This window comes from Bubalus bubalis, chromosome 9, assembly GCF_019923935.1.
Source record: "Bubalus bubalis isolate 160015118507 breed Murrah chromosome 9, NDDB_SH_1, whole genome shotgun sequence".
NCBI lineage: Eukaryota > Metazoa > Chordata > Mammalia > Artiodactyla > Bovidae > Bubalus > Bubalus bubalis.
In genome coordinates this window covers 64,786,105-64,802,929 of record NC_059165.1, presented here as the reverse complement: position 1 = coordinate 64,802,929, position 16,825 = coordinate 64,786,105, and the positions used below count along the sequence as shown (strand labels likewise).

The 16,825-nt window shown below is 40.1% G+C and overlaps 1 protein-coding gene across 2 annotated transcripts; it reads left to right on the top strand.

Moving 5' to 3' along the window:
• Positions 1-2,510: 2,510 nt before the first annotated feature.
• On the top strand, positions 2,511-10,391 carry CAMLG (calcium modulating ligand). Of its 2 annotated transcripts, XM_006042789.3 has the most exons (4): positions 2,511-2,824; positions 4,321-4,778; positions 6,398-6,463; positions 9,782-10,391. In XM_006042789.3, exons 1-4 carry the CDS (start codon positions 2,662-2,664, stop codon positions 9,971-9,973), a joined length of 879 nt encoding a protein of 292 aa, XP_006042851.1. In that variant the 5' UTR covers positions 2,511-2,661; the 3' UTR covers positions 9,974-10,391. The 2 variants fall into 2 exon arrangements, with proteins under 2 accessions (XP_006042851.1, XP_025148464.1); XM_025292679.2 differs by lacking the exon at positions 6,398-6,463.
• Positions 10,392-16,825: the final 6,434 nt, after the last annotated feature.

The window sequence follows — 16,825 nt, the reverse complement described above, 5'->3', positions numbered from 1 at the left end:
CTGCAGCCTCAGATGGGATCTGACCATGGCATCCTCTCAAGAGCCGACAGGGATTCAGTTCACTCATTTACTCATTCACTTAGTCATTACTGCACACCAGGGCTGCATTATGACTTTTGTGGGCTGTAGGTACTTTGCTTTTGTGGGCTCCTTCCTCATTAAAGCACACTTAAAATTATACTTCATGACTGTGTCAGTATGATAATGCCTACCATCCAGGCTGGATTCATCATTATATATAAATTATCACTACATTTTCCTTCTCATTTAAAACAAGTTCAAACTAAACGAATTTATTTAGAAACAAAGAAAATAAACTTACGGTTACCAAAGAGGAAAAGGCAGGGGAGGAATAAATTGAAAGTAATGGAGTTAATAGATGCACACTTTCATATATAAAATTAATCAACAGCCAAGATTTATTGTATGGCACAGGGAACTGTATTTGGTATCTTATGCTACTGCTACTGCTAAGTCACTTCAGTCGTGTCCGACTCTGTGCGACCCCAGAGACAGCAGCCCACCAGGCCCTGCCGTCCCGGGGATTCTCCAGGCAAGAACACTGGAGTGGGTTGCCATTTCCTCCTCCAATGCATGAAAGTGAAAAGGGAAAGTGAAGTTGCTCAGTCGTGTCTGACTCTTAGCGACCCCATGGACTGCAGCCTACCAGGCTCCTCCGTCCATGGGATTTTCCAGGCAAGAGTACTGGAGTGGAGTGCCATTGCCTTCTCCGTTTGGTATCTTATAGCAAACTATAATGGAAAAGAATAATTTTAAAAAGAATATAGGGAAGTATATATGTATATGTGTGTACATACCAAATAAGCCTAAATGGTTTTATATCTTTATAAAACTCATTGAAAATGCCAAGTTTTGACACTTCCTCTAAAAGAAAAATTTGTGCAACTCTTCAGGTAAACTTAATCTAGTGCTGTCAATGCTAGGCATGGGGTAGAGTGATCAAATTTTTTTTTAATGGTGGAAAAATTAAAGATTTATAAAGGAAAATCAAAAAATAACGTACACAAAAATTTTTAAAATGGAGGTGGATTTGCCCTTGTAAAGTTCTGATACCGGGGGAAATTTTTCTTGAGATGTGCCAGAGCCCTTTTGCCTTGCCATGCTCAGTTGCTTCAGTTGTGTCTGACTCTCTGTGACCCCATGGACTGTAGCCTGCCAAGCTCCTCTGTCCATAAAATTTTCCAGGCAACTGGAGAGGGTTGCCATTTTCTACTCCAGAGGATCTTCCCCGCCCAGGGAGCAAACCTACTTGTCTCTTGTATTGGAATGCAGATTCTTTACCACCGCACCACCTGGGAAGCCCATCATATATACATACATATGGTGGCTCGGATGGTAACGAATCTGTCCGCAGCGGGCGAGACCCAGGTTCAATCCCTGGGTAGGGAGGATCCCCTGGAGAAGGACATGGCTACACACTCTAGCATTCTTGCCTGGAGAATAGCATGGACAGAGATGCCTGGCAGGCTACACAGTCAGAGTTGGAAAGGACTGAAGGACTAATACTTGCATATATATATATATGTGTATATATATATATATACACATATATATGTGTGTATATATATATATACACATATATATATGTGTATATATATACACACACACACATATACCAATTACTTTGCTGTACACTGGAAACTAACACAATCTTTGCTTTAATAAACTTTGCTTCAATAAAAAATTCAAATTAAAGCATTTTCTTGGGCCCCTATTGTATGCTGTAAACATGACGTAATGGATAAGGCACCCCTGTTGAGGGCCCACACTGTTCTAAGAGCTGTAGCCCTATGCAAGAACACAGTGATTGTCTTCATGGAGCTTATGTTTTACGAAGTGGGAAGCAGATAATAAAAGTACATTCAGCTTGAGAGTCAGTTATAACTGTTAAGGACAAAGGGCAGATAAGGAGAACAGAGTGTTGAGTTGGGGCGACAACACAGAGTGGACAGGGAAGGCTTCACTGGGAAAGTCTTCATCAAAACAGGCATGCATTTGGTAGAAGCACTGCTGAAGATGAGGAATCAGCACCAAGAACAAATCCCAGCCGCAACGCTGCATAAATCGTCGCTCTCGAAGTTACGTATTCTCGACGCCTCTAAGCGAGCCCGAAGGTCACTGGAAACCAGTGCCTGCCAGTGCAGGCTCCATTTTGCTTCCGGGCATCAGGTAGGAGGAGTCTATTCCTTGACCACACGTTTCCATTGGGTCAGACTGGATGCTGGGTTTCTTCACCTCCGAGTGAACGGCAACGGGGCCCGGTGGCGGGGGAGGAGCATTGAGGACCAGCCCAGGTGGGAGGAGGATAGAGCGGCCAAGGATGCCCTCACTCAAGATGGCGGCGCAAAGCTCGCGCTTGGTCCCGACAGGCGGCGCGCCCGTTTACGCTGCATATGGAGGACCAGCCCAGGTGGGAGGAGGTAGAGCGGCCAAGGATGCCCTCACTCAAGATGGCGGCGCAAAGCTCGCGCTTGGTCCCGACAGGCGGCGCGCCCGTTTACGCTGCATATGCGGCCCTGCGCTCTCGGGGGCGGGTCCACAGCGGTAGGGGCACGCGCGGCCTGCGGCCCAGTCTGAAGTCTTGGGCGCCGCGGCTGCCGCTCACGTCATCGTCACTACTCCTGGACAGTGGAGGGGAAGATGGAGCCGGTGACCGACAGCGGGGACCGGCCGGGGGCCCCGGCTGGCTCAGGCCTGTCGGCTTCCCAGCGTCGGGCGGAGCTGCGGCGGAGAAAGCTGCTCATGAACTCGGAACAGCGCATCAACCGAATCATGGGCTTTCACAGGCCCGGGAGCGGCGCGGGTGAGAACCTCCGTTCCCCATAGTTTCCTGCCATCCCTTTTGAGTCTTGGGGATCATTCTTCCTTTCCCTCCTCCATCCCTAGACTTTTCTGACCAAGCCCTGCTCTGTGACCTCTCCTCGGGCCCCGCCCCTTTGATGAGGTCCCAGGTTCTCACTTCTTCACCGCAGGACGTTTCTCGTTTTTCTCAGTTTTCCGCCGCAAACTGCAATGCTCTTGATCCTAAGACCCTCTGCCGTGGTATACCCTATGCGCACTAACCCTGAGGCGGCCCCAACACCACCCCCGTCACCCCCTCGCCTCTCTTGAAGGGCGCACATTTTATTCCCAGACTGCTCTACCTACCGTGCCCGTCAGGAAGATTGCCTGCCATTCTTCCCCTTGTAAATGCTTTCCCTTCCAGTGCCTTCCCTAGTGTCTGCCTTCTTTTTGCTCTGTCGGCCCCCATGAGCTTTTCTTTACTGAACTGCCCCTCTAGTTCGTCCGACGTGAATCACGGCCCCATATCCTGGTGTCTGTGCGGTGCCCTCGACACTGTCATCTGCAGGCCTTCTTAAACAAGTGATAAAAATTGGAGCGACCATTCTTTAGAGACCCAACAAGGGAAACATGCCCATCTGAGGCCTTATCTCGTAATGTGCAGAGATTGATACGAATGATGTCAGAAACTGCCTTCAACACTGAAAGGAGTTCCTCATTTCTCCCCCAATGACATGTATAGTGGGTTTCTTAAAAAAAATTTTTTCCCCCTGTATTTACTGTACACTCGTAAATTTCTATTTAGTGTTGCCTCTAATATTTGGCCTTCAGTCACTGGCTGCAAGTTCCTTAGATCCTTGTGACTTTTGCTCTGTGGGGCTTTAGATATAACTCTGAATCTTTAGACAGTTAACAGATTTGCCACTGAAAACTGCCGAGAGAGGTAAGAGCCGTATTTCAAATTCTAGAACAATTGTTAGGAGACACATTTTCTCCTTTAATGGTTAATAGCAGAATATTCTTTCCCAAAGCATTTTCTTTGTTCTTTTGCTTTGAGATTTTTATTTTATCTGTCATTAAAGGTTCCCCCAACCTTTGTTTTGTTTTAAACCGGAACAGCATCCTAAAAGTGCTGAAGTACCTTCTAATGTCTCCTAGATGACAGTAGAAGGGTTACGCAAACCGGTAGGATGTGCCACACCCTATGCTGATCGGACTCTGGATTCAGAAATGTAATATTAAAAATAGTGGTTTTAGAAAATCTCCGTTCCTAACTCTTTCCCAACTTGTCTATTAGCTTTATCTTCTGTCCCCAAAGTTTGGGTTATATCCTCTGAAAGAATACTCTCTGACATTTTGTTTGTGTGTGTAGAGGAAGGAATTTGTTTCTTTATTATGAAGGATCAGTATTAATTCAGAGGCTGCCAAATTTTAGCTCTAGTGGCATATTTTTAAATATTAATAAGAAAGATGTTGTCCAGTATGTAATACTTAAGGCTTCTAAATTTCTTTTCTCAGAAGAAGAAAGTCAAACAAAATCAAAACAGCAGGACATTGATAAACTGAACTCCCTCACCATACCTTCTGTTTCAAAGCGAGTAGTGCTGGGTGATTCAGTCAGTACAGGACCGTCTGACCAGAGTGGAGTGGCCGAGGTAAAGGGGACTCAGCTGGGAGACAAACTGGACTCCTTCATTAAACCTTCTGAGTGCAGTAATGATATAAGCCTTGAGCTCCGGCAGCGGAACAGAGGGGACCTGACAGCCGACTCTGTCCAGAGGGGTTCTCGCCATGGCCTGGAACAGTACCTCTCCAGATTTGAAGAAGCAATGAAGCTAAGGAAACAGCTGATTAGTGAAAAGCCCAGTCAAGAAGATGGGAATGCAACAGAAGAATTTGACTCTTTTCGAATATTTAGATTGGTGGGCTGTGCTCTTCTTGCCTTTGGAGTTAGAGCTTTTGTTTGCAAATATTTGGTAAGAAACAGTGGAAAATGAAAATTGGTTATAGTAATGAGTGCTTTTAATCCATAAGATTCCTTTCTAATATGAATGTAATATTTGTGATCCATGTGACTGTTTGGAGATGTGTTATAAACTGCTGTTTGCCTTAGGTACAGAATGAAGTGTTCCAGTTAAATACAGAGCCTGATGATAATGCTAAAATCTTCTTGTATGCTAAGTACCATTCTAAGTGCTTTACATATATGAATTCGTTTAACCTCATCCTTATGAGCCAGGTATCATTTGAATCTGTTTTGTAGATGAGGGAATGAAGACTCAGGTGAAATCATTTGTCCAGGGTCACATTACTAAGTGACAACTAAACCCAGGCAGTTTCATTCCAAAACCGAAGGGTAAATTACCTACACATCCTATATATTAATTACCGCTTTTCGGATGACTTGAAATACTAAAATACAGTTTTGGTCCTGAACGTGATGTAATGTTTTTAGGGTTCAGAGGCATTCAGCATTTTATAATGTTGTACTGTTACCATAACCGCAGTCCATCACGTACCCTCAGATGCCAGTGGCTGTTCTGAAAGGTAGGATGTGTTTTATTGTTTACAGTATGTGAAGAAAAAAAAAGCACAACTTGTATTCAGTGTCTTGCTCTTTGAGGTGTTTCCATTCAGTAGACATTTTAAGAATACCTACCAAGTACCAGGCACATAAGTAAATTTTCAGATAATTAAGGTTAATGTTATTAAGCAAAAAAGTCTTTAAAAGTCTCTTTTTATGCCAGTTTTTTCTTAAAGAGAATTCTGTTGAACAGATTTTTTTTTTCTGATGATAAATTTTCATTGTAGCTTTCAGTATTTAGTGAGATGTAGAGCTGCTTTTTTTCTTTTTTATCTAAAGGCCTCTGCACTTCCATGTTTTTTAAAATTATGTCCTATTTTTGTGCCTCATTTTGTTTGAGGTTTTTTGGGTTTCTGGACTTTTTTCTTGGTGTCGGATTTTCAGCTGTTAATCACTGCTCTTACTATGCTTCCATTTAGTAATGCTTGCTCCTTTACTCCCTTCATGATATTTTAGTTTTAGAAATAAATGTAACTGAAGTATTATTTTGATATTTTATGTTTTATTGTGTGAGAAGCGGGATAACCAAGCTATTTTATCTATAATACAAACAACTCATTATTTGAGGGCCAGAAATGAATTCATTTCTTGCCCCAAAGTGTGACTGAGGTATGTATGGCATCTGTTGCGAGTACTGAGCCTTTTAGATGTGCTTTCAAATTGTCAAGTAAATACTTCTAGATGAGAGGGATGTTTCTGCATGATGCATTATACATCAGTGGCCACCAACCACTTTAAATTACTTAAAAGGTCAATTTTTGAGAGAGAGGCATTTTGGGGAATATCGAAGGAGTAGCCTCCCTCATAAAACATGAGAAACACGCTTTATGTTAAGGAAATCACGCCTCTGTATTTGTCACCGTTTTGCAGAAACAAGACTGCTTTCAGCCACTAAAATTAAATTTTTATTACAGTTTTTTTGCTTGGAATTTTGTCACTGCTGTTAGTCTGATTTATTGTGATTTGAATGATTATGTTGGAAATATGTAACTTTATCTTCTATCTTCACAGTCCATATTTGCTCCATTTCTTACTTTACAACTTGCATACATGGGATTATACAAATATTTTCCCAAGGTAAATTAATTTTTTTTCTAAATTGGGTGATATATTTAGATTGATTAACGACTAGATGATTTTAAGAACTTTTAAAAAAGTATTTATACTTATGGTTTAAATCAGTGCTATTCAGATTTGTTTAGCTCACCACTGTGGATCTTCAAACTATTTGTTTTTGTTTGTACTAAGTTCAGTTCCAAAAGTAATTAGAAACTTTTATAGCAATTTGGCATTACCGTAACATTTTTATTGTATTTTACAAAAAATGTTAGTCCACGATGGACTGGGGGGAAAGCCTCATTACAGAGTTTGAATAGTACTTGTCTAAGAAAGTGTTTAACTTAATTACTTAGTAAATTTAGTAATACATTTTGTTTCTAATAGCAAAAGTTAATTTAAAAATGGCTTCAGTTATCTTCAGTTAGTGTGGTCCTTTCTGAGCACTTAATAACAGTGCACTTTATCTTTAATGCCAAGGGTCTGATAACTTGCAAAACACACTTGGCCATACTTAGCAGAATTATGAGGAGTATCAGTGTTGACCTGGTCTACTTGACTATAGTTATACTATGGGACTTGGCTTGCCAGTACAGAAGATAAGCTTATTTGAGTAATTGTGTTTTGTGTGAGATTTTTGCTAAAAATTGGCTACTTGACTGTTTGCTTGAAGTGAAGTCGCTCAGTCGTGTCTGACTCTTTGCGACCCCATGGACTGTAGCCTACCAGATGCCTCTGTCCCTGGGATTCTCCAGGCAAGAATACTGGAGTGGGTTGCCGTTTCCTTCTCCAGGAGATCTTCCCAACCCAGGGATTGAACCCGGATCTCCTGCATTGCAGGCAGATGCTTTACCATCTGAGCTGCAATGCACTGATAGACCTCATGTGTGTGTTTAATAGATCTGAAACATATTTTTGAGGGGTCATATAGTCAAATACTCAAAGTAAGAGTAAAGAAGGATAAGTAATTTCATTTTTTAATTGATACGTTTTTATGATATAAATATATATATATATATTTATTGATCCTCTCCAAGAATGTAGTTTTAATTCAAACATTTGTTTAAACGTTTGCTCTTGAAACATTAATTTTAGTTTTCCAGTAGCACAAGTTTGGAAGCAACCTAAATGTCTACTAATAAGTGACTAGTTTAAAAAAATTATGGTGTATCCATTCAGAATGATAAAGGTCTCCATGTGCTGATAATGGTAGCCTGTCAAGAAATACTAAGATAAAAATACAGACCAGCATATATATACTATATATATATATATATAGAGAGAGAGAGAGAGAGAGAGAGAGAGAGTATACTCCTTTTTTTTGTAAAAAGGAGGAAAATTATATGTATTTGATTTTGCTTGTGTATGTGTAAAGAAACTCTGGAAGAATATTACATGAAATTATTAACAGTGGTTATTTATGATAGAGTGTGTATCGGTTACTAGTGAAATGGGTGAGTGAAAAGGGAAATTACTGTACAATATTCTTTTAACAAAACATTTTGCTGTAACAGGTCTCAACAGAAAAATTGAAAGAATTATGCAGTTAACACCCGTTTAGTTACCACCTAGATTCTGTAATGAAAATTTCATTATATTTATCATATATTTACTCAGTTTTCTACACATCTTCAATGTATCACTTTTTAAAAATACATCTTTCTTTTTTTGGTGCATTATAAAGTATGTTGTAGATGAAGACATAAGCATATTTTTCCATTACACATTTCAGCTTACATATCAACGAAAATTCAGTGTTTCTTTATGGTTCTTTTTCTTTGTTTTAAGGTAAATTTTTCATACATTGAAATGCTCAAGTCTTTATTATACCTTAAATGAGTTTTGACAACCTGTGAAACCCAAATCCTTTCAAGATTTAGAACATTACTGTCAGGAAGTTCCACCATGCTCTTTTCTAGGCAGTCCCAGCCCCCGTACCATGAAGGTCTGATTTTCTTTTACCTACCATAGATTAATTTTAGCTGTTTTAGCACTTAATATAAATGGGATTGTTCAGTACATACTTCTTCATGCAAGGCTTCTTTCATTCTACATTGTATTTTTGAGATTCATCCATATTGTTGAGTGCATCAGTAGAATCATTGTCTTTTTTTTTTTCTGAGTAATACTCTATTGACTGAGTATATCCACTTATTTATCTAATTTTCCATTGATGGGCATGACTAAAGCAACTAAGAACTTTCTTGAATGAGTTTTTTGTGGACATAAGTTTTGATTTCCTGTGGATAACTACAGCTTTTTCTATTTAAAAATTTTTTGCAATAAAAAATTTTTATTGGATTGGATTTGGTGATACCGAATCATTAAATGAAAATTCAGCCTTGAATCTCTTAAAGAATGAGACTAGAAAATTATACTAGGAAATAAATGTTTAATGAATAAATGTTTGTATCTTATTGCATAGGCCTTTCCTCATGACTCAAGTGGTAAAGAATCTGCCTGCAGTGCAGGAGACACAGGAGATGAGGGTTCGATCCCTGGTTTGGAAAGATCCTTAGAGAAGGAAATGGCAACCCACTCCAGTATTCTTGCCTGGAATGTCCCATAGACAGAGGATCCTGATGGGCTACAGTCCCTAGGGTCAGAGTTGGATATGACTAAGCTTGTGCGCATGTGCGCGCACACATCCTATTACATATGAAATCGAACGTGAATTCTTTACATGGCAGTTAGGCTTGACTCTACAGAATGTTCCTTTGATTCTGTTACAAATGATTGACTGTCCTCCAGAACATCTATCAGTTTTCTGACTTTTGTTGTCATGAGACTTAACCCTACAATAGGATTTATCCACTCACTTCTGCTCCTCTCAATTTTGCTCATTCTCAAATGTCTGTTTTTTGTTTTGTTTTGTTTTCTTTAATTTGAAGTCCTGCTTTTTAATTCTACTTCCTCCTGAAATCCTTCTCTTTGCTTTATTTGTACATAAAATACTGAAGTAATTTCTATCTTCTTTGAGCCACTATAGCACACATTATCCATGCAAGTATTTATATCCTGTCTGGGAATGCTTTCCTGTTTTTGTCTTCAACTTTTGTATATATCTTAAATTATTATTTATATCCTAACCTCCAATATAGGAGGTTTTTTTAAACTTTTGATAGCAAGAATAGTGTCTTTTCCTTATTGCCGAGCAGTTTGTTCCTTTACATATTATATGATCAGTAAATGTTTGTTAATATATTGTTGATTGATGTCTTAAAACTTCATTAACGGTTTTGAAATCAATTAGGCAAAAATAACAGCACTGATGTTTTTTATAGAGCTTAAGTAGTCTTCTGAAAGCTGTAATATTTATTTAAGTCTTTCTCTATGCAGAGTGAAAAGAAGATAAAGACAACAGTACTAACAGCTGCACTTCTATTATCTGGAATTCCTGCTGAGGTGATAAATCGATCAATGGATACTTACAGCAAAATGGGCGAAGTTTTCACAGATCTCTGTGTCTACTTTTTTACTTTTATCTTTTGTCATGAACTGCTTGATTATTGGGGCTCTGAGGTACCATGACGCCTGCAGAACTCAGGAAGAAAAGCTTACAAAAAATAATTTCTATATTGCAGTGTCTTTAAAGGAAGAAGATTGGTTTACACCTTCATGTAATTCTTTTACTTCTTGGATTTGTAAAACCACTTGATTGGGAATGGAATGACTGGTTACCTGACTAGAAAGGATTGAGTTTGTATTAATACTGATGCGATGATTAGAATACCAGTGTCAGTAATTGATTTTTCTTGTTTGATTAGAATTCCTAGTCTACACTTTTTCCTAACTTCTTGGATTTGTGATTTATCTTTTGGGAGCTGAGCTTGTGCTTAAGAGGGCAGATGAATGTGGTCTCAGCCGGTCCCAAGAACTGCTTCTTGTATTTGTATTGTTCTGTCCTAAGAAATGGAGCCATCTTAAAAATAAAATGGAAGAACTCAAATTGTCTGTTTAGTTTGCACATTTTAACTTCTAAGGGCTGCATAAGGTAACCATGTTGAGTCAGTATTTTCATTTTTATTCCAGCACAAATATTTAATGGAGGAAATGATTAAGATTCATACATGTGAAATTAATAGGTATTTATGAAATCTTTCTGAAAATTTTTATTAGCAAACTTCAAAATTGGAAATTTTTACTTTTGAGTTTTCGATTTTCAGAAGTTTTTTTTTTTTTAACCAACAGTATAGAATGAGGATGAGATGGCTGGATGGCATTACTGACTCGATGGATGTGGGTCTGAGTGAACTCCGGGAGTTGGTGATGGACAGGGAGGCCTGGCGTGCTGTGATTCATGGGGTCGCAAAGAGTCAGACACGACTGAGCGACTGATCTGATCTGATCTGATAGAATGATTAGACATAAAAATGGGCTTTGAAAAACTGACTTAGGAATGCAACCCAATAGGAATACATCCTTTTTTAACTAAGTTAACACTGTCATTGGAGAAGGCAATGGCACCCCACTCCAGTACTCTTGCCTGGAAAATCCCATGGACAGAGGAGCCTGGTAGGCTGCAGTCCATGGGGTTGCGAAGAGTCGGACACGACTAAGCGACTTCACTTTCACTTTTCACTTTCATGCATTGGAGAAGGAAATGGCAACCCACTCCAGTGTTCTTGCCTGGAGAATCCCAGGGACGGGGGAGCCTGGTGGGCTGCTGTCTATGGAGTCGCACAGAGTCGGACACGACTGAAGCGACTTAGCAACAGCAGCAGCAACGCTGTCATATTTGGAAGGTTTGTCTTAAAAGAGTATAAAGCATAACTGTAATGCCATTTGGTATTACATTTCTCTAGTTTTTTGATGATCTGTTTAATTCTTGTGATATTAAAAACACACATGCCTTTTTTTTTAATTACAAAGTCTTTTTTATTTTGAACCACAATAATGGACAATAAGTATAGCACTTTAAGTCTATTCCTCTGACTCAGAGTAAGATTACAAGCACACATTTTCCCCTAAGTCCATAGAAATCTAATATCTAGAGGATTAGATAGCATTCTTGAATTTGTCACTCTCTTCCCAGTCCCTGGGAAGACATTTGGGTTTTTGATTACATGTTTTATTTCTTCCATTTTGTCACTTGACATATGCACAGTTTTTGTATTTGTAGATCATTATCAAATGTATTTCAAAGAGAAGATATGAGTTTGCTTAAGTGTGTTGACTTGTATCAAATGGAGATGGAAGTTTATTAGTGTTTGGGATAATTAAAAATCTTTTTACTTAGAAATTTCAGGGATCTGATATGTTTATACTAGATTGACAAGAATGGTTGTTGAAAGGTGACATCTTTGACCAGTAGCTTTTTAGTCTTATTAGTTGTATAAATGGACATGTGGACACAAAATTGGTACTAAAAATGAGAGTTATGAGATTCAGGCCTAGGGTAATTAGAATCAAAATCTGCTTTGGAAGCCAGGTCAGTTTGTTAAATAAGTGATGTATTGGGGACATAGTGGACTATAATTACTTCTTTCATCTCTGCTAATAGGTAAAGGTAACTTCTTCAAGGACATAGAAATTCTGTAAACTTGCCATGCATATGCTGTGGCATTAAAAAGCCAGTTAGAATAGTCATGTGAATGTAATCTCTTAAAAGGGAGTTAGAAATGAAGTATCTGGGAAAGGGCTCTGGCTTGGCTATCAGATACCTGAGTTCTGGTTCCAGTTTAGATTCCAAAAAGATTAGTGATCTGGGATTGAATTTGTTTCCCACGTCTCAGTGGCCTCACTTGAGAAATTTGAGAAAGTGACTTAAAGAATCTGTTCAAACTTTATCATTAAGTTCTTCATGGCCTCATCCAGTTCCCTGGCTTCAGATACCAGGTACAGAAGCATCTTGAATTAGGGTGGTTTGACTTAGAATTTTTTGACTTTATGATGGTGTGAAAGTGACACATTTGTTAGAAACCATACTTCAAATTTTGAATCTTGATCTCTTCCTGGGCTAGCCATCTGCAGTATACTACTCTCTGGTGATGCTGGGCAGTGGCAGAGAGCTACAGCTCCCTGTCTGCCACTCCAGGATGATCCACTTAAAAGTTTTATTCCCATAAGCCATTCTGCTTTTAACTTTGTTCATTTCAGTCACTCAGTCATGTCTGACTCTTTGCAACCCCATGGACTGCAGCACGCTAGGCTTCCGTGTCCATTACCAACTCCCAGAGTTTGCTCAAACACATGTCCATTGAGTCGGTGATGCCATCCAATGATCTCATCCTCTGTCATCCCCTTCTCCTCCTGCCTTCAATCTTTCCCAACATCAGGGTCTTTTCAAATGAGTCAGTTCTTCACATCAGGTGGCCAGAATATTGGAGCTTCAGCTTCAGCATCAGTCTTTCCAATGAATATTCAGAAACGATTTCCTTTAGGATTGACTGGTTTGATGTTGCAGTCCAAGGGACTCTCAAGAGTTCTCCAACGCCACAGTTCAAAGGCATCAATTCTTCAGCACTCAGCTTTCTTTATGCCCCAGCTCTCACATCCATATATTACTACTGGAAAAACCATAACTTTGACTAGATGGACTTTTGTTGACAAAGTAATGTGTCTGCTTTTTAATATTCTGTCTATGTTGGTCATAGCTTTTCTTCCAGGGAGCAAGCGTCTTAATTTCATGGCTGCAGTCACCATCTGCAGTGATTTTGGAGCCCAAGAAAATAAAGTCTGACACTGTTTGCATTGTTTCCCCATCTATTTGCCATGAAGTGATGGGACTGGATGCTATTATCTTATAGTTTTTTGAATGTTGAGTTTTAAGCCAACTTTTTCACTCTCCATTTTCATCAAGAGGCTCTTCAGTTCCTTTTCGCTTTCTGCCTTAAGGGTGGTGTCATCTGCATGTCTGAGGTTATTGATGTTTCTCATGGCAATTTTGATTCCAGCTTGTGCTTCATCCAGCCCAGCACTTTGCATGATGTACTCTGCATATAGGTTAAGTAAGCAGGGTGAGATTGGATTAAAGATTTACTGAGCATGGCCCTGCCCATCAGAACAAGACCCAGTTTTCCCCACAGTCAGTCTGTCCCATCAGGAAGCTTCCATAAGCCACTTATCCTTATTCATTGGAGGGCAGACAGAATGAAAACCACTATCACAGAAGACTAACCAGATTGATCACATGGACCACAGCCTTATCTAACTCAATGAAACTATGAGCCATGCTGTATAGGGCCACCAAAGATGGACAGGTCATGGTAGGTTCTGACAAAATCTTGTCCTCTGAAGAAGGGAATGGCAAACCACTTGAGTATTCTTGCCTTGAGACCCCCATGAACAGTATGAAAAGGCAAAAATGTAGGACATTGAAAGATGAACTCCCCAGGTCAGCAGGTGCCCAATATGCTACGGGAGAAGAGTGGAGAAATAACTCCTGAAAGAATGAAGAGACGGAACCAAAGTGAAAACAGCACCCAGTTGTTACTGGTGATGGAAGTAGAATCTGATGCTGTAAAACACAATATTGCATAGGAACCTGGAATGTTAGTTCCATGAGTCAAGGTAAATTGGAAGTGGTCAAACAGGAGATAGCAAGAGTGAACACTGACATTTTAGGAATCAATGAACTAAAATGGACTGGAATGTGAATTTAATTTAGATGACCATTATATCTACTACTGTGAGTAAGAATCCCTTAGAATAAGTGGAGTAGCCCTCCTAGTCAACAAGAGTCCGAAATGCAGTACTTGGGTGCAATCTCAAAAATGACAGAATGATCTCTTTGTTTTCAAGGCAAATCACTCAGTATCACAGTAATCCTAGTCTATTCCCCAACCTCTAATGCCAAAGAAGCTGAAGTTGAACGGTTCTATGATGACCTACAATACCTTCTAGAACTTTCAGAACAGTACTCAGTAAATTACATGATAGTCAACACTTTATTGTAGGGTTTATCTTAGATGATTTTGCCCAACTGTAGGCTAATGTGTGAGTTCTGAGCACATTTCAGGTTGGCTAGGTAGGCTGAGATGATGGGTAGGTTAGGTATATTAAATGTATTTAACACTTAAAACTATTTTAAACTTCAGTTCAGTCACTAAACTTAACTATGGGTTTATCAGGATGCAACCCCACCCTCAGTCAAGGAAGATCTGTATTATACATTCTATAAAGTATGATCCCTATCTCTCCAATCTCATTCTCCTTTGAACTCCAAACTCACACATTCGCTTTCAGCCATTATCACCTTCTGGATACCTAGTAGACAGAAACACTGATTTTTCTCTCCTTTTCCCACCAAATCTGCTGTGTCCAGGCCTTTTTCATCTCCACAAATTTACCGCAATCCACAGTAGCTCTGTTCAAAACCTAGGAGTCATCTTTATTCCTCCCCTTACCAGTGCATCTCACATGCTTTTTATCAATTAGTGTTTGGAAAGCTGCCTGGGGAATACATCCAGAATCTGACCACTTTTCATTGTTCCACAGTTTACATCTTTAGTAGTTTCTTATTTCTTTTAGACTGAAACCTACACTCCTTAACCTTCAGGCCACATACAAGCAATTTACAGTGGCTCTGATACCTGACTCCTTGATGTCCATTCTGCCCCATACTGGCTCAGGCTCTCCTTACCCTTGGCGTGGACTGCACTGCTGCCACAAGTGGTCAGTAAATCAGATGAAGGGCAGAAGCCTGTCTTGGAGTCTTCTTGATTTCATTTTCTAAAAATTCAAATTTATTGCGGTAAGATTTACATACAGTAAAACACACCAATTTCAAGCATATAGTTCAGGGAATTTCTTGGCCATCCAGTGGTTAGAACTTTGTGCTTCCACTGCAGGGGATTCAGATTGATCCCTGGTTGGGAACTAAGATGTCCCATGGGCTGTGGCATGGCCAAAAAAAAAAAAAGCATAAAGTGCACAGTTCAATGAATTTTGACATACATCCATGCAATGATTGCCACAGTGAAGATATGGAACTTGACTATCATCCTTATGTGCAAGAACATAAAATAGTACAGAGACATGTAAAGTAAATGAGAGCCTGTCCCCAACTCCTTTATAGATTTCTGCTAAAACAACTCAACATTTCAGTTGAGTTCAATAGGTGAGTCATTCTCCACCTTGATTGGATTGTACTTCAGAAGTACCTGAGAAGCTTGAAAATTCCCTATGCATAGGAGGGACTCCAATGAATCCAAAGAATGTCTGGAGGTTGTAAAGACCTCACCAGACCTACTCCCATAATTTACATTTTAAGATAACAGAATTAGCCAGAAGGTTTAATCCAGAGACTGTCCTCAGGCAGGATACATTATTGTTATATAATCCTAAGGAATGTAGAGAAGGGAAAAAAGTTTGTCCTTTCTTCCTCCTTGAGAATTCCAGACCCCTCTCTCCTTGGGGACCCCTAGACTCCTTATCAACCTGCCTAGGAAATGACTCTCTCATTATCAGAATGGAACACATGCATCCGCATGCACATATTTAAGCTCCCAAGTGCAGACAATGTTAAGAACCGTGATAATCTTGTTGTTGTTGTTGTTGTTTTTTGTGGCTCCTTGTGGCATGTGGGACCTTAGTTCCCTGACCAGGGATCCCAACCTGGACCCCTGAATTGGAAGCACTGGAATGCTGCCAAGAGAGCCATTATAATCTTGTGTACAGATGTTTAGCTCTTCCTTCTCTTCAGGGAGTTAACTTCTTCTCAGTTTTCAAATCTTACTTCAAAGGTCACTTCTCAGGGAACTCTTTTTCTGAATTCTACTCCTATGGTAGAATCTCTTTCCTGTTACAAAACTTCTGCAAGTGTTTGTATTAATGTCTATGTATGCCACTGGGCTTCCCTGGTGGCTCAGACAGTAAAGAATCTGCCTGCAATGCAGGAGACCCGGCTTCCATCCCTGGGATGGGAAGATCCCCAGGAGAAGGAAATGGCAACCCACTCTAGTATTCTTGCCTGAGAAATCCCACAGACAGAGGAGCCTGGTGGGCTACAGTCCCTTGGGTCGCAAAGAGTCAGACAGGACTGAGCAACTTTCACTTCATGTCTGCCACTACATTGAAAGCTCATTGGAATCTAGAACATGCCTGACACGTAACAATATGTATAAATGAATATATAAATGAGAGTGAATTGAAATGTTTGTAGCATCTCTTAGCTCAGTTTAAGGCAGATATCAGTGTACGTCCTGGGACAGCTCAGGGATATTTATGGCGCTTCAGTGCTGCTAGTGAGAAAGACCCTCCCAGGGTCTGCAAGGTTGAGGCACTGCCCACTACCGCACCGAGACCTGCGGGCTGCGGTGACTGTGCAGGGAAAACGGCGGAGGCAATCGCTTTTCCCGCAGCCGGTGCTGTGCGGCCTCCAGCCTATAGGAGGAGCTGTGGAGCGACAACCACTTCCGGCCCGCTTTTTCCTTCCTGCCG

Excerpts from the sequence above, each read along its gene's own strand:
- CAMLG (XM_006042789.3), top strand. The coding sequence starts at position 2,662 with ATGGAGCCGGTGACCGACAGCGGGGACCGGCCGGGGGCCCCGGCTGGC. Across the intron at positions 2,825-4,320 it reads CAGGCCCGGGAGCGGCGCGG|AAGAAGAAAGTCAAACAAAA; the intron begins GTGAGAACCTCC and ends TTCTTTTCTCAG. Across the intron at positions 6,464-9,781 it reads TATACAAATATTTTCCCAAG|AGTGAAAAGAAGATAAAGAC; the intron begins GTAAATTAATTT and ends TTCTCTATGCAG.